The 23642-nt window shown below is 30.3% G+C and overlaps 2 protein-coding genes and 1 long non-coding RNA gene across 3 annotated transcripts; 1 reads left to right on the top strand and 2 right to left on the bottom strand.

The window, feature by feature from the left end:
* Positions 1 to 2875: 2875 nt before the first annotated feature.
* Positions 2876 to 11446, bottom strand: LOC122716685. Its single transcript, XM_043940010.1, is given in 6 exon segments — positions 2876 to 4155; positions 4261 to 5110; positions 5181 to 5517; positions 8926 to 10338; positions 10448 to 10935; positions 11273 to 11446. Coding segments are annotated over 5 exon segments (3177 nt in total). The 5' UTR covers positions 10918 to 10935; positions 11273 to 11446; the 3' UTR covers positions 2876 to 4048.
* Positions 11447 to 15294: 3848 nt separating this feature from the next.
* Positions 15295 to 16074, bottom strand: LOC122716645. The gene is made up of 2 exons (XM_043939922.1): positions 15920 to 16074; positions 15295 to 15825 (listed from the first exon to the last, which is right to left on the bottom strand). The coding sequence occupies exons 1-2, from the start codon at positions 15934 to 15936 to the stop codon at positions 15486 to 15488; spliced, it is 357 nt and encodes a 118-aa protein (XP_043795857.1). The 5' UTR covers positions 15937 to 16074; the 3' UTR covers positions 15295 to 15485.
* A 4356-nt stretch (positions 16075 to 20430) lies between these two features.
* On the top strand, positions 20431 to 22751 carry LOC122716653. Its single transcript, XR_006347065.1, has 3 exons — positions 20431 to 20503; positions 21096 to 21283; positions 22412 to 22751. It is a non-coding gene; the product is annotated as an uncharacterized LOC122716653 (long non-coding RNA).
* Positions 22752 to 23642: the final 891 nt, after the last annotated feature.

Below are 23642 nucleotides of genomic sequence, written 5' to 3'. Positions count from 1 at the left end.
TTTAATCATTTCAATCCGAGAAACAGAGTTTCTACTTTCGGCAATTTTCTATAATTCTTTTTTTTTTCTATTCATGATAAAGAAAATTATCTACACAAATTTAATACACAAAAAAAAATAAGTACAAAATGTATACATAACACTACGAGAAAAGTTTTAATCTCGAGAAACAGAAATAAAAATTCTATGCAAGTAACAAATTTTTAACTTTCTTTTTTATGCTTGACTCTTATTTTTCAAAAAATATTATAAAAAAAAAGAGAAGGAAAAAAACAGAAAATATTTTAATTGAAACGGAAAAAACTAAATACAAAAAAATGTATTTCTTTATTCTGTTTACTGCCATTCCCTTTTTTGCCTATTCGTTTCAATCGCTGTTTTCTTTTCTTTTTAAAAACACACATCTTCCTTTTATTTCAATCTTTCAAGCATCATTTTCGCATTATTAAAAAATATTTCATGTTCTTCCTCTCTCGATCGCCCGTGGAACGACTTTTTGTTCATATCTTTTTAATTTGTTCGCAAAAAAGAGTATTTGTATAGCAATAAAAACGAGCAAAAAAAGTCACAAACAGGAGATGAAAGAGCAGAGGAGCACAAGGTGTCCCGAAAAAAAGCTATGCACGAGGCCATTTTCATGGACTTTGACTTAATAAGGTGGAAAAATGCAGGTGCGGTTAAAGTCCAGCGCTATGCAAAGGCACCGGAGAATTATTATTTTTTTTTTTCCTTCTTTAGAGACGCATTAACTATTTTATTCTTCCATTTTGTTTCTCTTTCTCATTTTTTTTTTTTTTCTCTAGGAACACCAACTATGCCTATTCTCAACGAAGTGGTCGGTTTTAAAATATTAAAGAAGACAAACTGTCCGCTTCGTCGAGTGTGGAAATATCAGGTTTTTCTCTTTTTTTTTTTTTTTTTTTGGCTACTCTTGAAAATAGACCGCTTCTTGAGCCTCTCATTTGTTTAATTCTCTCAAAAAAATCATGTCAAACTTATGAAAAATCTCTCTCGCTCTCTCTCGCTCTTGCTCTCTCGCGCGCGCGCTCACTGTTGTTTTTATTTTAATATAAATCGTAAAGCTATTTATCTCATTATTTTCTTTTTTCGTATCGATTTCCTGTTTCGGAAAAATTTGATATCTTTTCTTCTCACAGTATATATATATTATATTATATTATATATATATAACTACGCACATGTCAACATTTCTTTTTTCTTTTGTTTAATTTCTCACAGGCTCTTTTTTTTTCTCTCATGTTTTCGATTATATTATATGCACGCATAAAACACACGCATACATATGCATACATTCCAACGCGCGCGCATGCACATTCACATACAAACACACATATTCTTCTTTTACACTTTTTTTTTTAATTTCCAATTTATATATCGTAGTAATCTTATTTTTTTTCTTTTTCTTGTATACAAACTTATTGCCTAAACATATAATCTAAGGTGTACTCTCTGTTCTCTCTTTTCTCTTTTTCTTTTTCATGATTACAAATACATGGCGATGGAGTATTTTAATACAGCTCGTTCTTTTATAATTTTGTATGTGTATATATGTATATATGTATATATATGTATAATATATATATATGTATATATTATATATATATATATATATATATATATATATATATATGGCTTTTGTATATAATATTTTTAATACATCCTTATACATGAGGTCTCACGAATCCTGAATTTTTCATATTATTTGCTAAAACGTATGACTTTTTGTTAAAATTATGATGCGAAAAAATCGGTTGGAAGAAAAAATAGTTTTAATTGAATCAAATTTAGAAGATCATTAAAAAATTGTATGTGTCATATTCATGAGAAGAATAATTAAAAAATATATCAACGATAGAGATTTGTACGTCTATCCTATTTATATAATCCTAAGTTTATAAAATACTTTATAGTCTATCTTATAAGCAGTAATGGATCGCCGAAACGCGTCGTCCTCCCAACGAATACGAAGCTTTCGATTTTTTTTCTTTTCATTTTTTCTTATAATAATATATCATGTTCCTAATTATCTTAATATTGTTATGCTTCTAAATTTTCTTTCTTCATTTTACGTCACTGTAAATATATTCAACCGTTTATTAGGTATAATATTTAAGATTTATAGATACTTAATATTTAATGTTTAATATTTAAAGATATAAAATATTAATAAAAGAATTAAGAACAAAAGAATGACATCAATGATCTAATAGATTGAATAATACTTGTGGCAAGAAAGTATTGACGAAGGGAATTGAAAGAAAATGGCACACTGAATAATACTAAATAAGGAAGAAGTAGTAGAAAAAAATATATCAGGCAAGTCAGACAATTTGAACAAGTGTCAATTCTGTCCGAAACAATCACAGTCCGCAAGGATATTTCATATTCACGATACGGATAAATAAGAAAAAAAAGATTAAAAAACTAACTTTTAACGACGATTATTTGATTACAATATAATATATATATATAAAAATTATAATAATAATAATAATAATAATAATAATAATAATAATAATAATGTAAACAAAGAAAATCAAAAGTACGTGTAGACTAACGAAAAACGTTTACTAACATGATCAGTATTCAACGAAAGTTAAAGGGATTTAACGAAAAAAAAATATGTATAAAAAAAACAATGTAAAAAACGATATAAAAAACGATGTAAACTTCTAAAGAATTTATGTATATAAAAAAAGAATGATTTAATACGATTTTCTATGAAATCGTAAAATATATATGTATATAAATATATATACGTAACTTATATATAAATGTACACATACAAGCAAAAATTTGGAACTACATATTGTAAAATATAAAATACTGTCAACTTTATATATAAACGAAATGAACTTATAAAAACAAAAGCGAAATAATTTTCTTTTCTCTTTTACTAACTAAAATATTGCCACATTTTTTTAGCTATTATTTTATAATATTTCATTAAAACATTAAATAATCCAAATTTAAAAACAAAGAATTTTTTCAATTTCATAAAAAAATTATGAATAGCTGATTTTTTTAGATCAAGATAAAATTTTAGATAAATTTAAAATTTCATTAGATTGGTAATTGAAAAAAACATATTTTTTAGCTTAATAAAAAATTGAAAGACATTACATATTAATCGGTGGGATGACTCGTTTGCATCCTTATATACATGTCTTTATTCGCATTAATTTTATGCTTTTGTAAATATTATTTGTTTTCAACGATTTTAAATTGAATAAAAATAAATCTATAAAAATTTAAATTAAATTGAATTATTCAATTCAACTCAATTAAAAAAAATTATAATACTTTTTTTTCTCTTTTGAGTAATAAGTTTTGCTTGATAATATTATAATTTTTTTGTGTTTGCATCAAGCTTTCATAAAAATATGTTTTGTTTTTCATACATATAGTAGTATGGCAAGATTCTTATATCAAGATCTAATCTAATGCTTCTAGAGAAAATTATATATATTTCCTTTTCTGTGTGCACGAAAACATTCTCTATGTCTCTCTCTATTTTTTTCTTTTTTTTTTTTAATCATGTACATACATATATGGCACACTTTTGAAAGATAAGATTTACATATTTCAAAAACCTGATGTATAGGTAATAAAAACTGTGCATTTTATTGAAAAATTTACATAATTGTCACAGTTTTTGCACTATTGTACTAGGACATAGAGAGTTAGCAGAATCACGAATAGTTGTTTGTTATCGTAGAAAACTTACTAAAATCGAAATTAAAAAAAGCGATTGAATCAACTCCTCTTGGCAAAGAGTGCTCCACATAATTTGTCAGTTTTGTTACCTCTTAATTGAGGTCTTCCCCTGCTCTCAGAAATCTTTAACATGTCCCAAAAAACTGAGATCATGCGTTTGATAGTGGCTGGATGTAGCAAGTGGCGTGACACTTGATTGATGCGCCGCATTAACGGCTGTCAAATGATGATGATGCAATGAATGATGAGAAGTATGTGAATGAAGAATATTATTTGGATGGGGAACTTGGAAGTTCCCTGGTGGCGGGGCTCAGGATAGGAGAGGTCCTGGATGTCCACCAGAAAGAACAGATGATGCTGTAACAGCTGTGGTTTGCATATTTGAAACATTATTTTGTTGTTGATTTTGCTGTGTACCTAAAGACAGAAAAATATTATTATTGTAATAAATTTTATTAGTTTTATTATTTATTTTTTTATTATTAAATAGATAAAATAGATAAAAATCATCCAAATTCTTACCAGCATTTTGACTGAGTTCAGCTTTTACCCTTCTTGCAATATGGCTTCTGGTATGTTTTCTTAAATGATCTTTACGATAAAAACCTTTGCCACATTCTGTGCATACATGTCGTTTTTCACCCGAATGTATAACAAAATGTAATGTTAACTGTTCTTTTCTTTTAAAAGCTTTTAAACAAACAGTACAAACATATGGACGTTCAGGATTATGACTTTGTTTGTGACGTGTAAGATGATCCTTTCTTTTGAGACCTGCGCCACAAATATCGCAAACGAATCTTCGTTCTAAAGTATGTCCTAAAAGATGTTGTTCCAATAATTCACGTTCTGGATATGCCATATGACACTCTGGGCAGCAATATAATGTAGAACCATCTAGAGCTGTAGTTAAACGAATTTCTCCAGGTTTTGGTCGTGGCTTTTTTTCTTTAGGAGCCTTCTTCTTTTTTTTCTTTTTATTATTTGGAGACATCATTATATTAGGTGTTGTTGTAGTTGCTACAGCTACTGAAGTAGTTTGTGCCATTTCTGATTCTTTCTTAATACTTTCAGCAGAATATTTTAAGAAATGATGTAAACTTAATGGTAAAGTACTAGCTGGTAAATGACTGAGGTAATCTGCTACTGTAGATCCAGGAGTAGCCAAAGATTGCCATGTAGCAGGCATAGTTGCAGGAGTTTGAGTATGAGCATGCTGTTGATGATGTTGATGCATTGTATAATCTTGTTGACTACCATTTGTTGTTGTTTCTCCATTGCGCTGTTGCTCGTCTGCTTTCTTCTCCTTAGTTTTATCTTTATCCTGTAGGAGATTGCAAACATCTTGTTGATTTATTGTTTCTGTTGCTTGCTGAAAAGTTTCAATTTTCTATGAAGTACTTCTACACGCAACACTGTAAAATAGTGTCAAAGGAGCTTACTTGATGATACGACCGTTTCTCTGGCATTCCAGGCGAATTAGAGGGCCGCTGTTGAACTGGTTGAGCTTGAGAATATGGTACATTTGGATAATGATGAACATTGCTGTTGGGATAATTTGCTTTATTGTTCATCATTACTTGTGACTGAGCAGATTGAACGCCGTTGCTTTCAGGACGGTACTTTCCCATAACCGGCACTCCAATTGGAGGCTGGTTGGGAAAATGATTGGCGTAACGTCCGCCTGCACCGCCGGAGCCGTCGGTTGCGAACTGGTGAATACTCGGAATAGTACCGGGAAAATGGCTTCCGAACGGCGGGAAATTCATTGCAAACCGTCAATCAAGTATCTGAAAAATTGTAAAAAATCAAATTTGATTTAATTACATATACTAATAAACTTTATAGAACACAAATACAGAGTAGATTACAAAAGTTTATATATAAATCAATATCCTTTCTAAAATTTAGTATAGTATATTATTGCTAATACACAAATAAATGTTGAATAAATTGTAAATGTCAATCAGTGACATATGTGTATGAAATACATTGTAATTGCCTAAATAAAAATAGTGCCATCATCCAAGGGAAAAAATCGAAGATATGAAAATAATTTCTTGACGACATTAGAAAAAATAACGAAAGAGATATTTCGCAAAAATATGACACACCGAACGAAGATATCTGGTGCGTCGTGCTTGACGCCCGAGTATTTACTCACAGCGACGTCCCTCTCCCCATGTTTCTTCGCTGTGGAATCGAATCCTTTCCTCGGAGGGGGGTCTCCGAGAGGTGAGAGTGAGCGTAGGGGCAGATTTTTACAACACGAGAGACACAAGAAGCAAGAACACCACGCCACCGTCGTTGCTGCGTCAGCCGTCTGTCACGAGGAAGTACACACGGGAAACGGTCGCGTTTCCCTTTTTACACGGCACGAGTGTTACACTAAAACGTAAATCTTCACAGAAAATACCGCGAAATTGCACACCTTTGTATCACAAGGATTACAAACGATTTACTGATTATAGAAAAGGGTACAACAGGAAAAAAAGACGAATAAAAACGAATATTGTAAGCGGCCAGGATCGTCGCGATGCGGGGGAAGGGTAGCTATAGAGGGACGACGACGCGGAGAACGGGAATCAGAGGATGGGAAGAATGAAGGAGAACGGGGGAGGACGCAGGGGGGATGATCTGGTCAGAGGGATGGGTAGTATATGTGGGATGGAGTGTGAGGGGAGAGACAGACTTTCCCCTCTCGGCACCTAGTCGATACGCAGAGGCCGAATTCGCACGAAATTCAGCAGAAAATGGCCGTATTGAATACGGAACATCACGAACGTTAGTTAACTAATTCAAAAAATTTATTATAAAATCACCTTACCATTTAGTACTTAGCAGCTTGTGCTCGCCTGGTCAAGATTTTCACGAAGCCGAGAATCTCCGAAAAAGATCCCCCGCTCTATGTGTGTGCCGTTGACACCTGTCCCTCAAGTCGGTGCCCCCACCCCATCCGTCCGCCCTCTACTGTGCCAGCCTCTTAACTATTTTTTCTCTCTCCCGGTCCTCCTCGCAACCGCGCTGGCGAAAATGCCCGAATCCATCGGGGTTTTAACTTCGAATTGCTTTCGGCGACTTGCCATTATTTTCTCTCTCTCAGTGCATAAGAGTAAGAAGAAGTCAGAGATATAGCCACGGGCTTGAAAATATCACCAATCAGAAGGAGTAAAGTATAAAACGAAATTTAACGAGTTATATATCATAATATATAATCATATAATTTTATATTTTTGTTAAATTAACAATTAATTATTAATCCCTAACAATAATAGTTATTGTAGAATATAAAATAACATATGAAAATTTTCAATTAAGTACAAAATAAGAAAATTATTGTAACGAATAATTTATTTGTAAATGAATAGAAGATTTTATTAATAAAATTGGAATTTAATATATAGTAACATAAAGAAAATATATCCTTACACCCATTGATAGAATAATATCAATATAAATATACAAATAATCTAAAAAATTATCAATTCCCCTGTATATGCAGTTTATTGGTTAATAGTTTGTTTATTTAAAATGCGTCAGTATATTTTAAATATTAACATTTTATAATCAATAATTGACAAATTAAAAATATGGAATCAATAGTACAAACAAGTTTATAATTGGTTAATCAAGAAAAATTTGTTATATTAAATGTATGTTTTATTTTAGCTATTTTCTCCAATATTTATGTAAGTAACAATGAAAATGACTTATAGACTATTTATACTGATTATGATAATAGCTATAATAATATAATAAAATAATAATTATATTTCTTGTACAGCTATACCCACTGCCTTTAATAATGATACTTACAATAAAAAGTATTTATTTTTTTTTTGTATAGATACATTTTCTTCAAATAATTTTGAATGTATTATAATTAATTAATAAATCAAAAGGATTCATTTTCAACAACTTTTTGCTGTATTTTTGTCGTGCATGTATTATGTATATTGTATTATGATAATACAAGAAACTTTTTCAAGTACGATCAACATACAGAAGATTATAATATCTTCTCATAAAAATGATCAGTTTAGTAAGTAAAACAAGTTAAATACTATACAAAATAAGTTATACTAACTTATTAAAATTTCTAGAAATATTAGAGTGGTTGTAGAAATGCTCTTTTCTTTAAATTTAAATACAAGATTTAAAAGCCAATTGTATTTCATGATAACCTTAAATTTGCAATACTAAATTTAATTCAGAAATAACGACATATTAATATTTAATTAATTATTTTTAAACTTTTGTAATAAATCTATTTTTCTTAGATTGATTTATATTAATAAAGCCAAAAATATATATTCTTTTTTATAAAAGTAAACGTTAATTAATCAATATGTAGATACAAATATAAAATTTTACATTTATCTAGCAAAACGCAGCATTTTTAAAATATTAGTCATCATTTGATGATTTTTATGATATCTTATATTATGTATCTCGATTACGTAAAGAACAAGTGGAATAAATAAATGGACTCGCTTTGTATTTGCACGACAATTTTTTTCCCTCCTTGTGCACAATAAATTGGTTGTATTTACATCTTGCTTTGTATATTTTTTCGTATTACGTATTTTCTTTCTTTTCTTATATTTATGATAAAAAAAAAGAAAGAAAGGAAAATTAACTTTAGCCGAAAACTCGATTGCCTTCTATGTGACGAATCCAGTTCGCGCTTTCAAAAATATATTTTTATATTTATTTATATATATATATATGTATATGTATATATAAACTTCTTTATTTAATTCTAACTTGCGTCATGGAACTGGATTAGCGACAAAAACATTTCAAATCAAACGAGCAAATAAACTCGTTTTTATCATCTTTTTTTTTTTTGTTTTTTCACACGTACGCTATAACGTGTACGCAAAATGAAACTTCATACATACGAACTTCGTTCGTCAGTCAGCTCAGTGCGTTTTGCAGAATAATTTTAATCATACATTAATCTGGTCTATAACTCCCTTAAGAAGCTGATGGTGTACAAACTTTGAAATGCGACGACTCGTCAGTAAAAGTATCTTTATTTGAAGATCAAATAAGATCAACAGACAATGTCTCAATTTTGCAACACCACTACTAGGCAACGATAATCACCATCAACGAATTTTTTTTACACCAATACCAATTTGACTATGAGATTATAGAACTTAATCGGCAAGAACACCTTGCCTTGCACGACCTCTGGCTTGCTGATGATTGAATCGGAAGAACCGCCCAGGTTGATTCGGGGCGGTATGCTGTTGCTAATGCTGCTGTTGCTGCTGCTGCTGCTGCTGCTGCTGTTGTTGTTGTTGTTGCTGTTGTTGTTGTTGTTGCTGCTGCTGCTGCTGTTGCTGCTGTTGCTGTTGATGATGAAGCATAGCCATTGCACCAGTTTCAGCAGCAGTTGGAAGAACAACTGTAGATTGTTCACTAACAGCTATTTGATGAATCTGTGCCTGAGATCCTTGGCCTACTTGTATTTGAATTTGTTGCAATTCAGATACTGATGATTGTTGTTGTAATTGATCTGCTTGTTGTTGTAATTGTTCTGCTTGTTGCTGTTGTTGATCCGTTTGCTGTTGTGAATTTTGAGAAGTATCAGCAATATTTGAAGGATCTTCTTTAATACGTTTTGCCAAATGAGATCTAGCATGTTTTCTTAAGTGATCTTTACGATAAAATGCTTTACCGCATTCAGTACAAACTTCAGTTTTTTGTCCAGAATGTATAACGAAATGAAGATTCAAGTGCTCCTTTCGTTTGAAACCTTTCATACAAACTGAACAAATAAAAGGTCTATCTGGATTGTGACCCAATTTATGCCGTTCTAAATGTTCTTTCCGTTTTAAACCTGCACCACAAATGTCACAAATAAACCTTCTTTCTATTTTATGCCCAATAAGGTGTTGTTCCAGAAGTTCTTTTTCAGGATAAGCCATGTTACATTGAGGACAACAAAATAATGTTGTACCATCAAGAGCAGTAACTATGCTCACTTGACCTGGCTTTGGTTTTTTTGGTTTTGGAGGTTTCTTCTTGTATTTCTTTTTTCTTTTAGGTTTAGTACCAGGTTCCTGTTCTTCAACAACATCAGGAATAATAGCAGTTTCTCCGCTTGCTACGGTAATCTGTACTGCTTGCTCACCAGATGCAGTACTTCCAGATGCATCTAAGCCATCAGCTCCTAAAGGACTTGATTCAATAGTAGCTTCTCTTTTAATAGTTTCTGCCGAAAATTTCAAGAAATGCTGTAAACTAAGAGGCAAAGTACTAGCAGGTAATCTAGAAAGATAATCAGCAACAGTTGATCCTGGAGTTGCAAGACTTTGCCAACTTGCAGGCATAGACGTAATATATTCTTCTCCACTTTGATTTCCTTGATTTTTAATACTACCTCTTTTAATGAGAGCAACTGGTGTTGTACCTTCTTTCACATCTTCTTTTGATTCTTCCATACTTTCACGTAAAATCAAATCTTGTGGAATCTGTGCAACTACAGTTAATCCTTCAGGTGCTCCCGGAAGTTGTACTGTTTGTTGAATAGTTTGTTGGGATGTAGTAGTAACTGCTGTGGATGTACTTTGAGTTGTTTGATCAGATCTAAAATAAAAATGTCTTTTATTAATTAAAATAATGATAAAAAAAATATATTTTTTATAAATCAATATATTAAACAAATTAAAATTATTCTAAATGATACAATTCTTACGTTTGTGTTGTCGCCACTGTGTTTTGTGGTTGCACTTGAATCTGTACCCCATCTGCACCTTGTTGACTGTACGCAACAGTGAGAACTGTTGCGGCACCTTGGGGAAATTGTCCCAAAGATATAGGAGCCAAATGATACTTTGGCTGATCACCGCTGTTTCCACTTTGCGAAACGCTAGGATTAACCACCTGGATCTGGACGGTTTGTTGCTGTTGCGTACCATCTTTTCCAGGTACAGTAATTGGCAGCGTAATAATTTGCTGCTGTTGATTATTACCCCCTTGAGCCACTGCGAACCCGTTCGGATCGACCGGCCTCAGATAATGAACTCCACCTTCGCCGCCAGATAAAACACCAACCACCTGACCACCAGTAGGTAGGTTTTGCGCGAATTTTGCGGTTGCAAATTGATGAACGGTGCCCGTCGGTAGCGAGCCTGTCGTAAAGCCGGGAAAAGGCGTGAAATTCATCTTCTATGTTAATTAAATCTGAAAAACCAAACAAAATATAATTAATATTAGCATAATTAAATAAGTATGAAATAAGTATTTTCTATTTAATTATTAAAGTTATTTAGTAATTCAAGAAACATACATCAAAATAATATTTTTCAGTTATATAAATATTTACATATGTTATTTATCAATTAATTATTAAATTTTTTTAGCAAATGTATATATATTTATAATATATATAATACTAAAAAATTATATCTTTCCTAAATGAAACATATTTATGAATATTAATGAAAGAAATAAAAGAAATAGGATCAAATATTCGATAAAAAATACGTATTTATATATCATATTATATAACTCCACTCACTTTGATGCATGAGTATTGCTGTCGAAGTGCATCGATCTTCGATACTTCAAATAATTTCAAAAGAGATTCGGTGTTTTCATAGAATTTACAGATACTCTTTAATTCCTTAATGTTTCTTCAGTAGATATGTTCCGAAGTAAAGTAAATACATCATGTTTGAACACGATCATGTTGCTAAATACGAAAAACAAGTTGCAAGTCAATAAAAATCAATTAATCTGAATATTATATTTCATGTATTATATATTGAATTTGATTTTTTTCTTTTTTAAGTTAATTCTATCTATCATATTTAATATTGATAATATTAAATTTATTATATTTTATTTTCTATTCATTTTCCATATGATATTAGCTACAGGTGGTTGAAGAATTCGTACATGACTTCTATTAAAAATTTTTACTATATCGTTATTATTTTTACTAATCGTTATTATATGTAAGATTTAAACAATAATCTCTGAAAAGAATTGTATGTTTCTGTAACATATATTATAATATATGGCAAGATCAAAGTTAAATGATATATTAAATGAATGAATAACTAATACATATATTTATTCTATAAATATATATTGATTAACAATTGATTCTTTTCCACCGTCCTTATTTTGCTCGTATTTAAAACATTGCATTTCATAACAACATTTATTCGTGAAAGTTGATGAAGTTAAACATTGAGTATCCCGCCACCTTTACTTTCAAAGTCTTAACTTCAGACTTCTTGATCATGTGTTAGTATGTGGGGGTGGGGTGAGAGATCCCCCACTTCACCCCCTTCCCCACCTCAAAGGGATCTGGGAGCAGGGAGGATAGTCGTCGAAGTGGCCCAGGATTGCACCCCACTCCACCATGGTGCCCCCACGGGGGTAGGGGGTAGGAGCTCTTGACAAGGGTAGGGGGGAACCCATAGGTGGGAAAACGGGAACCCACCGCGAAATAGAGCCCGAGACTCACTCTCTTTCTCATACTAACACACGGAATATCGCGAGAATAGGACGGGAAGGAACGATAGAACGGTGTGTAGGTGCGTAAGCGTGTGCCGCAAGCTCGAAAGGGTAGGGGTATGTCAAGAAAGAAGGGAGACGATCCTCGACATACCGGGAACTCCCCGGGGAGGGGAACGCGAAATATCGGGAGAGAACATACGAAGCAGACATCGCGGCAGACGAAGTGGGACACACCGATGACTCTCGCCCTTGATCCATCCGTAGGTAGGGAAGGAGTAGAAAACAAGTGAGGGAGAGAGAGAAAGAGAAGAGGTTAGGTTACCCGTGCACCTCTCCTCCTTTAGACGCACCGAGGAGGGTGCTGTGTCGAATGGACGATTATTCAGTGCCAGCAAGTCGTTGCGAGTGGTTGCACGGCTTAATAGAAAAAAAAAAAACTATCGTGAACACGCATAAACGAACGCACTGCGGATGCGTTTTTCGACTTTCGCGGAATGGCGTGTGCGACTGATCGGTCAGCCTCGCCGACGTACCGTTGTTGGATGCTTTTGCAAGACGCGCATGTCGTAATGGCGCCGATTCTCTTAAGGTTCAACATATCTCTCTCACACTATATAACTTTCTCTCTCTCGTATATATATCGAAGAGATCATGTCTGAGCATTCGCGGTTTCTAGAGGAATTCTAGTGTCTCACATGTTATTGGGGGCAGCGTGCGTAGAATGGAACGGCTCTGGGGCATTGTGCAATCAGATATGCTTTTACATGCACCCAATATAACGAATTTCTAAAAGATATAAACGAAATAGAATAAAATTGAAATAGAGGAATATATTGTAAATAGTTTTAAAAAGTACCGAACAAATAACTAATATTCGAATAAGTAACATTAAAACAACAGTGCGGTCATGTAAACATTGAAAACGAGTACGTATGAATGGTAGTTAAATAAACGGGTAGACAAGGTTACACGTCATCACTTTGGTGATACATCGGCCATGATGGAATTGAGTACACGGTGACGCGAGAAAATAGCACAGGTCCGCGAAGCCGATGCTTTGTTCTCTCGATTATTCCCTCTCTCCCTTTCGCCCTGCGTCTCTCCCTCCCTTCGGTGCTCTTTCGATCGCGCATCGGGAGACGTTATGTGGAGAGGAAGTAGGAAAAAGATCGGGCGAGTTGGCAGAGGCGAGAGCAGGGCAGAGGCGAAACGGAGGACAGAGTAGAGCCAACAGAGGCACAGGCAGGGCTGTTGTTTACACCCCCACCTCGACGGGTTAGAGGCAGCGAGATGCCACGGAGGGGCCTCCGAGACCTCGGTGGGCACCCACCACCACGCAATTTCCAACCCCACCAGCCTCTCAACCACTGTCCGCACCTCCAACCACCCCACCAAAGCCAGCTCGAGCCAAGCCGTGAGCCACGACGAGGGCCCCGCGACGATTTTAGTGTCTTGGGGTGGGTGCTCTGTGGCCACCGTTTCGCGGTTTCTCGTGCACGTTTCGTATTAGAAGTAAAGCGCGTAAAGATTCGTGGGGCGGCATTATCCGCGGATTCCTTCAATTCGATCTAGTTTACAAACGGGTGCACGCGAGTTCCCTACGTATAAGACAATCATCCACGAGGAAATGCGTGTCCTACTTACCCACGAGCAGCTGTGGCTCCCTTGTGCACTCCTTTCGGCGTACTGCTACTACTGTCGCTGCGTCGGAAGCTTTGCGTAGTACAGAGACCGTCCGCCTGGCTGGCTCGCCTGCGTCGTTCTCAATCTTCACTACGGCGGCAGCAACTTTCTCATTTCTACGTATACATTCGTCGTGCCACGGCTTTCTGGCTAGCCACGGCTACTACTTACGGTGTACACGTCATACGAAACGTACATTCAAATGTACGTGTTTTTGATGATCGACGAGTCGTGACTCGTGATAAATTCGCGCACTACTGCTAGTCTTTCGGTAACGGTGAGCCGCGACACGCACTCATTTCCGGGTTTACAACAGTCGAGTTCGATCGAGTATGGCCCCAGTCGGTAGGTAAGCGTGGGTCTTGGGCCGGCCAACGGGGAATGAATTCGAGCTAACGGTACATAGCCACCCGACGGTGGCCACACGTTAACTCGAAGCGCCGCGATGCCAGGCCACTCTCCTGAAAACCACGAGCTGTGAAAGTAGACACCCTCCTTCTTCTTACGGATCCCAGCTTTATCTTGAATGACCTCGTCTCACCGCCCTCGTCGAACGCATTCTTGTTTTCCAGTTAGTAAATAAAAATATGTTTAACCGCGAAAACTTATGCTGCTATTAATATTCTATCGGAGAAATATCAACTATGGCGGCGGTTACGCGCGGAGTATATTGTGAGAGCGAGGGGAAAGCGGCGCGTGCGCGCTTGTCGATTAAACAGTCAACTCTTATGGTATCGTTCTATTTACAGGTATTATAATTATTTTTACAATTTTATAAGAATCGCGAATTTTCGAAAAAAATTTACTACAGTGCAAAAAAAACACCTGTCCGTTGTTCTGTTTTACTTTCAATTACTTCGTTCCCTTTACCACTACAAAGCGACACTAACTCTGTGCGCACCTAGCGGAGACTGAAGTGAGGTTAGGTCGAGAATCGATATTTTGAAGATATTTCGATAGCCGCCATATTTTCATGTTATTGCGCGCGTTATATGAAGAATTTATTGTAGTCATCATCTTTTTTGATTTTGTATTCTTTTATTGTAAATGAATATATATATTTATAATATGGTATAATAAAAATAAATAAAAACATTTAATGTTTTTTATTCCTTTTATAATCTTTTTTTATTATAAATATGCTATTCCATGCTTTCACAGTCTCAAAATACTTTGCAATCTAATAAATGTTCATAATAAAAATATAATAGATCAACGACACGTCACTTTTATAGAATCAGCAATTTAATATAATATTGATATATTATATTATAACAATAATGAAATATATATATTATCAATAATTATTCAAAGCATAAACATAAACATAATTATATAAATTTTAATTCTATGTTTGTCTAACTGTGAATTATCATGTGACAAAAAATTTTAAATATTTAATTTTCTTTTTATATATACAATTTCATTTATATAATAAATAATAAATTGTTATTAAAGATCTTCAAGACTTTTTAAAATTTTTAATGATTTAATTAATAAAATTGTATTGAAAAGGAATGAAACAAATGACATGCAAGAAATGCTTAATGATTAGGAATTATAATTTGAAAATAGAGATATCAAAATGAATCAGATGTTCTCTGTATACGTTCCATGTATAAAGAAAATAGTAGCTTATTACTTTCATAATAAAATGGATTTTCAATAGCATCTAAATCAGGTTTATATTCTGCTATGTAACTACTTTGGCTAGAGCTATATCCATCGTATAATGGTGATCCTTGAGAAAGTTCTGAATAATTTGGAGAAGGCATAAAATTCCTATTGCAACAATCTGTTTCCATGTTTTCAGACACATTTTCTTGCATGCCTGATAGACCATTAATATGAAGATTATTAATTCTTTTACTTAATGGCATAAATTCACTAGATTCTTCTTCTGCATCGCGCCCTCTCTTTCTAAATAAAAGTGAATTAATGAAATGAAATTTTATTATTTATACATTACATGAAAGAATTGTGTCATTCCACACACACATCAATAAAAACTAACCTGTTAGCCCGAGTCATTCTTGAGTAAATTTTAACTTTTAGTAGAAGATTTTATTATAAATATATTCTTAACCACTGCATATTATGATATTTGTAACTTTTCTCTGCCGAAACAATTAATGTCGTATATTGTTCAGCCGTATACGTCATATACGTTTGTCAAGAAAACAAATCTTGATTACACAAATCGACAATATATATATATATATATGAAGTATATATATATATATATATACTTCAATATTCTCGCTTAACTATAGTTCAATCTTTCATTGGTAGAGTGCGTAAGTGACACGTTTTCAATCAAATACTTTAAAAATTAATTATATTTCAATTTTATTTTTATTATTTATAGTTGATTTAAAAATACAATATTTAGATGTATTATTTTAAATATAATATGTTGAATATAATATTATAATATTTTATTTAGAATTTCTATAATATATTGTATAAAATATATTATAATATATTTTATATAATATATTATAATATAGTTATTTTTATTATATTTATTTCTGTCAAAGATAAGTTATTATAAGTTATTTTTATAATTTAATATTTTGTAACAGAAACAATCCATTTAAATTCATGAAATATTTAAAACAATTTATTCTATATCGTTATATTTTTATTAAAATGAACCATTTATGAAAAATAATAAATTATAATAAGATAGAAAATATGTTCAAAACAAAAGTATAAAACATATACTTTTTTATTATAACGAAATAAAATATTTCATATTTAAAGTATATATAAGTATATAATATAATTGTGATTCATTTTACATATAATATGGCTAGTTTTTTGGTATTTTTCGCCTATTACCTATAATTTTTTAATTGTTATTGCTGACATTTTGTGACTCACGATATAACCATCGATCATCTAGTTACCGACCGGAAGTAGAATGTACATATCAAGTATATACAAGAAAACATTATATGACATCTTTGTTAAAAATAATTATATAGAATTAATATATAATGAGTTATTAATGTTATATTTTTAAAATTTTAATTAATTTTTAATAAATTTTTATTAATATATATTAACAATATTAATATGTAATATATATATATAACAATGTTATTATATATTATTTTGCATATTCTCATAACAAATCACTAAAATTATTTGTTGATGAATCATATTTTCTGCAATATTATTTCATTAATCTTTATATATATCTTTAAATGTACATACTTTGCTTAAAAATATTTTCAAAATAATCTTTGAACTTTAAAATTTAATTATTTTTCTTTATGATAAAGTTAATTTTAAAATCTTCAGTACATGTATTATTATATTTATTTATTTATATTTATTATAAATATGTTATAATACAACTTGTCAACACGATCAAATATTTATGAATAGTTATTGATTTTTTACTTGTCACAAAATCTTTTATAATTATTTTAATTATTATTATTATTATTATTATTATTATTATTATATATATATATATATATTTTTTTTAATTACTTTATTTATATAGAAAATTTCTAATTTTGGAAATTTAAATTTCCAAATTTATATTTGAATTCATAAGAAGTATTTAAAATAAATATATAATATTTCTTATTATAGTTTTATTATTTAATATATCATACATTATATATTGTAATACAATTTTTAATTAACTTATCAATATTGATTTCGCATTAACATTTCGAAAGATGATTTCAAGATAAAATTTTTATTATCTAAGATTGAATTTTTTTAAGTATTTATTTTTGATAATTTGCATATAAACGAGAACATTTATTCTTATCTAATTTGTTTTTCACTAATTATTCACAAATTTCATTAAAAGATTAATTCAAAATTATTAAAAAATTTTATTTTATACTTCATTTTAAATTATTTTTATTCCATATATTATTTCGTTTACGTATTTAAATATAATATGGAAAAAAATTATTTCATAAAATATTATTATAAAATTATAATTAAAATTATATTAAATATTAAAATTATGTGTGGCAAAGAAAATCAAATACTACGTATACTTTTACAGATACATTAAAATATCAAAATTATATATAATAAAAGATTTAAAAATATCGTAGTATCCATCCATATTTGATGCTTTTATATATCAATAATTTTACTTAATCTCTATGTGGGTGTGAACGCACTCTTGTTAGTTGTTACTTTGAACGAATCGCTCTAATTATATCGTGATGCGCATGTTGAGGAGCTTAATTAATTTTAAAAGATCTTCCGAGAAAGAGAATCATGAAAAACGCTCCATCGTTATTGGGAAATCGGAAATATTTATCTCGTAGGATACTGACATCCGTATGATAACGAATACCACAGAAAAGGAAAATTCTTCGGATATTTCATTTTTTTATCTTCTATTTTGCATCCCTGAAAAATTTTCTACTCCGCTAAGCGGAAAAATGATGAATCGTTTAATTTCTCAAGTTTTACTAAAATCGAAAAATTCGTTATGAAAATTTTTCCTCTGATATTTTTTTACATTCGAATGATTTACAAAATTTTTTAATAGATCAAAACATAATTTCTAAAAGAATCTAAAGAAAAAACTATACTACTTTTACAATTCGATCAAGCATATGTGATTTTAGATATTTTAGATCGTAATAGTGTTAACTTTATCTTATATTAATAAGATTAGACAAATTAAGATATTCAATGTATTTAAGATATTTTCATATCTTTCTATATATAACTAGTTTTTATGTGTCTGGAAAAATACTTCCAATATCTATGAAACATATATTAAGTTGTATTAAATACATATACGCAATGGCCTTGATTCCTAAAGCCGTGAAAAGATCCCGTCGTTAGGTCAATTAAACCAAGCCACGAAGTCATTGACTTTGGGTGCACGGCCAATTTCTCTTCAACTGTCTGTAATATAACGCGTCCCAAAAAATTTTGAGTCAACAATAATTCCCGAACAATCTTGTGGAATATTGTGGAATATTTTTAATTTTGGAATTATTTTCCTTCAAGTAAGATTGTTTAAACGATAAAAATATATTTCAATAAATTTTAATAATATACGATGCCTTCGTTTCATCTAATTAGCTCTCGTATTGATTTTCCGACGAATATAGCACATAATATTTACCTATTGGATAATAAATAGAATAATCGAACGATTCGATACGAATCTTACGTTTCATGTTAATAAGAATTTTTTATAAATTTAAGATAATATTTAATTTTTATATTTTTACATTAATAAAATGTTACAAGTAAATTATATTTTATATTTTTTTATAATTTTTATTTTAATAAGACTACATTTTAAAGATTGTTAGCTATAGTGATAATTCACAATAAATTATATTTATAATTTAATTATGTTTTATTGCAAGGAGAAAAGTTACAAGAAGATATGAAATTAAAAACAAATAATTCCATTTACAATCATATATATGAATGAAAATAATCAACGAATGAGTAAGATTTTAGATTATTCGACATGTTTATTCATCAAATCTGAGACTAACGTCAATGAGATATGACAGGAAATCGAGCCACTCCCATGGCAAAGGAGTATTGTATGCAATTCCCAAGATTTATACAATCATTAATTTATCACTTTTATTCCAGTATTATCGGTTGAATCAATTCTTCAAATATTTTACAACAAAACGTAAAAATACAAAAATTCCTCAAAAAAAAAAAAAAAATTAGAGAAAGATATATCTAATTATACGAATAAAATTTTAAAATTCTTCCAGGTACTATATTCATACGATATTCAATATTTAATCAATGAACACGATGTGAAAGAGATATTTACATTATGGAAGAATTTTAATTTTATTCGAGACACATAAGCCGCATGATATGATCGTATCGATGAGTAATCGGAAAACCTTCCTCGCCATTCTTCCGATGTTTGAAAATCAAGATTATCCCCTTGCCTAAATCGGACAATAAGTTGTTGGGTTAGGTCTACGGTTTGTTGTCTTGCATATTCCTAAAGCAAGATTCACATGGTTCACGTTCGTCGAATGTATGACGAAAAGCGAGGGTGAATTTGCACGGTGGTTCGTCACTTTCAATGCCACGTAGCAGCGCCACGGGGGTGTCCCCACCCGACTCATGGTTCTCTGTATGGGGTGAGTCATGGTACTCCCTCCCGGTTTGGGCGTGGTGGCCGTTGCAGACGTTCCTCATCGATCTCTTCACGGCTATGGTACACCATAGGGCTCACCAAGGTGGTCCTTTTAATACTAAGGCCTCAGTGTAACGAGATATATCGGGATACATATTGTTTTGAAATATTGATTTTTCGTTGAAATGAATTTTATTTTTTCTTTTTTTCCTTCCGACAGTTTTTTTATCGTACAACATGAGAATTGCACTTGTCATTTCTATGAAAATAATAAAGTATAGGAACAATATATACTGATATTTAATGATAAATTCAACATGAAATCTTACTGAATCATTGATATCGAAGAAACGAATTATTGCATTGTAATCGTGCTGATATATCGCATTGCTGCTATCTGTTTGAAGTAATCTTGAACAAGTTATTTGTGTTTCCTTATACGGGCATTGTTGAGTTCGATATATTTTTCTGTTTGTACGTAATTGTAACGAGAATTCAAGTCTGAATTCAAGTTTTATCTATCTATATAAACATAATTTACATAATTTTTAAACTTTAAATTATAAAAATTATAATATCTTTATTTAAGTTATATTTTTAATTCTATTTTGATTGTTAATTTAAATATTATTTATAAGCAAAATTATATTTTTCTTGAAAGCATTATGCATTAGATTTTGCAGTTTTTATTCTTTTTATTATTTTTAACAATTAGTTTGGCAATTAGCCGTTATCTTATTGTGATAATATTATACTGTAAGCTATATAGTTATCGAAGTAGTCTTATATAAAAAATTATATAGAAAATTCCATTCAATATCTCGTAAATTTTTTACTTATGAAGTTTAAATTCTTATATTTTAAAAACTTTCTTATAAGTTTATTTTCTTTCTTTTCTAAAAAAAAGAAAAATTAAAAAAAAAAATAAATTCATATATCACGAGCCTTATACTCTCCTACGAAGATTCGACCACATGTGATGCAGTTTTAAACTACAGCTAAAATAAATATTTTAATATAAATGAATCAATACAAACATCAAATATAAGTGCATTATCTGTTTTAGAAATTCCTTATAACTATGGAAAAGAAGTCTTTTAGAAGTCTTTTAAACTTCTGAATAAGTTATATATAGATATACACAATTTCAAATTCGAATGTTCTTCAGCTAAAAGCTAGACGATGATTCATGCTGAAGCTTGTGTGAAATTTTTGCTTCTTCGTGACAAATTGTATCCTCCATAATTTCATCGTGTAAGCATTTTCTTAATATGATTATTATTTATAAATATAAATATTTTTTTAAGCTTTCTATTTATATGATTTTTTATTTATTTGCAAAATTCAAAATAATCGTCAATATAAGAAATTTTGCAAACCAAAACTATACTAAGATTTACAATAAGATTGTAAGAGATTTACAAAATTATCGAGACAAATTATCGAAAATCACGTAAATAACGCGATAAAAAATGATTAATAACCTGTTATAGATATTATCTATAACCAAAAAAATAATTTGAAACAGGATATATAAAATAAATTTGATAAGTGATTGATTAAAAAAAAGTATCATAAAAAGAAATTATAAATTTGTTTAATTACTTTAAATTAATTAAATATGAAAAGATTTAATTTAATAATAGTTAATGAATTGCAATTTTTTTTATATATTTTAATAGAATGAAAAACAGGTTATTCATTGTTAAGAAGAAAATTTTATCTAAATCTATTTGCATTCACTTATAATTTCTAACAAATGATCTAAAAGCTTCGCAAAGAATCAAGGCATTCGAGTATCAAATATATACATACATACATACATATATATATATATATATATATATATATATATATATATATATATAACGGGTCGACAGGTGTCGTGATGAAAGCAGGTTTTCTTCGTGGTCCTCCTTCAAGTCAGTGCCGTATTTATCATTTATACATCGTAAATTTTCGAAATATCGCGTGAAATTAAATCCAATATCTGAAAATTAATCGATACAAATATTTTATAATCAATTTCAAACTAATGAAATGTTAAATTTTATTTTATTTTAAAGTATTTTATTTTATACAAATTTATTAAAAGAAAATCGATTTATTGAAACTATATTGAGAATATAATTTTGAAAAAAAGTAAATGTAATAAGAATAGTCGATAAAAATTTTAGATAAATGTTAACAAAAAAAATTCTTTAATATAATATAGAAAATTCTTTAATATAAAATTAGATTATGAATTCAATTTTAATATTTTCTTTCAGAAACTTTACTGAGATTATTTATACTGTAATATTTATACATATACAAAATAACATCAAATATTTTATCTTGTGTTATAATTTGTTATAATGTATAAATGTTATTCTATTTCAGACGTTGAAACGATTTTTTTTAATATATGTAAATGATGTTGGCTAGAAGAACTTCGATTTTAGAATACGCTCCTGAACACTGTCCCTCAAGACTCGTTTCCGTGCTCCCTCGACGTAGCTCCAAGCAATACACGGGGTCCCATTCCGTGCAGAAGTGCAATGTACCCGATAATCCGAATGCCGGAGATATATACGCATATTTCACAAAGGGAGAAAACTCATGCCAGGATAATAGCTATAAAACAAAAGTGCAATGTTAAATTTGTATTAAACTGACTGTACATCCGGAATTACAATTGAGGTTATACATGATGAAACATATCATGGGTTGAATATTTGAGCATTTCCGGTAGAAAAATATAAATTAAATGATAGCTACAGATTGATTAATTGAAAATATTACATTTATTTATCCTATATTATTATTGTAACAATTTTAATTATATTTTATGTAATATAATTATTTTTTATTTTTTATTTTTACAATTTATAGAATATTTGATTTATTATAAAATATGCATTTAGTAATTTATTATCCTATTATATTTATTAATTCTTATATTTCCAATTCTTGAAGTAAGATCAAAAATGAAAATAACGATAACAATTATAAAAATGCGAAAATGATAAATATGATAACATCAAATAGTTATATAAATATCGATGATTTCAATTACAGATGAAATATTATAGGAATAATACGTTATCGTTAATATATAATATATATTATATATATACACGCGTATATAACGAATAAATTGGATTTAGAAATTTTACAAGATCATTAAATAAGATTTTTTTTATGTCAATGCTGTTGCTATGGTACAATTAACGAGCACAAAATTTTTAAAGCTATGTCAATTTTGCCAGGTGATTCCACTAGATTGCACAACGGGTACATTCGTTATTTATAACAATATAAAATATTTCTTTTCCTTTATGACGTTAAAAATCAATTTACAATAGTTAAAAATTATTTTGAATTTTACGTTGTAAATATTATTAATAAATATTATTTTTGGATGCTACGTTTAAACTTAAGAGCTGTGAGAAACGAATCTGTTTGAATGCGTTGCCATTATATAAATTGCAAGCGATTAATTATGATACGCATATCCGCCCTTCTCACATCATGAATCCAGAGAGATTAAAGTAAGTAAATTCCCAGGCGATTTCTTCTATTTTCTCTTCTAAGGATTCTTTTGACCTCTAAATGAACTTGAACTTGAAAA

This window comes from Apis laboriosa, unplaced genomic scaffold, assembly GCF_014066325.1.
Source record: "Apis laboriosa isolate Shangri-la unplaced genomic scaffold, ASM1406632v1 scaffold47_cov149, whole genome shotgun sequence".
Taxonomy (NCBI): domain Eukaryota; kingdom Metazoa; phylum Arthropoda; class Insecta; order Hymenoptera; family Apidae; genus Apis; species Apis laboriosa.
This window is presented reverse-complemented; position numbering and strand designations above follow the sequence as displayed.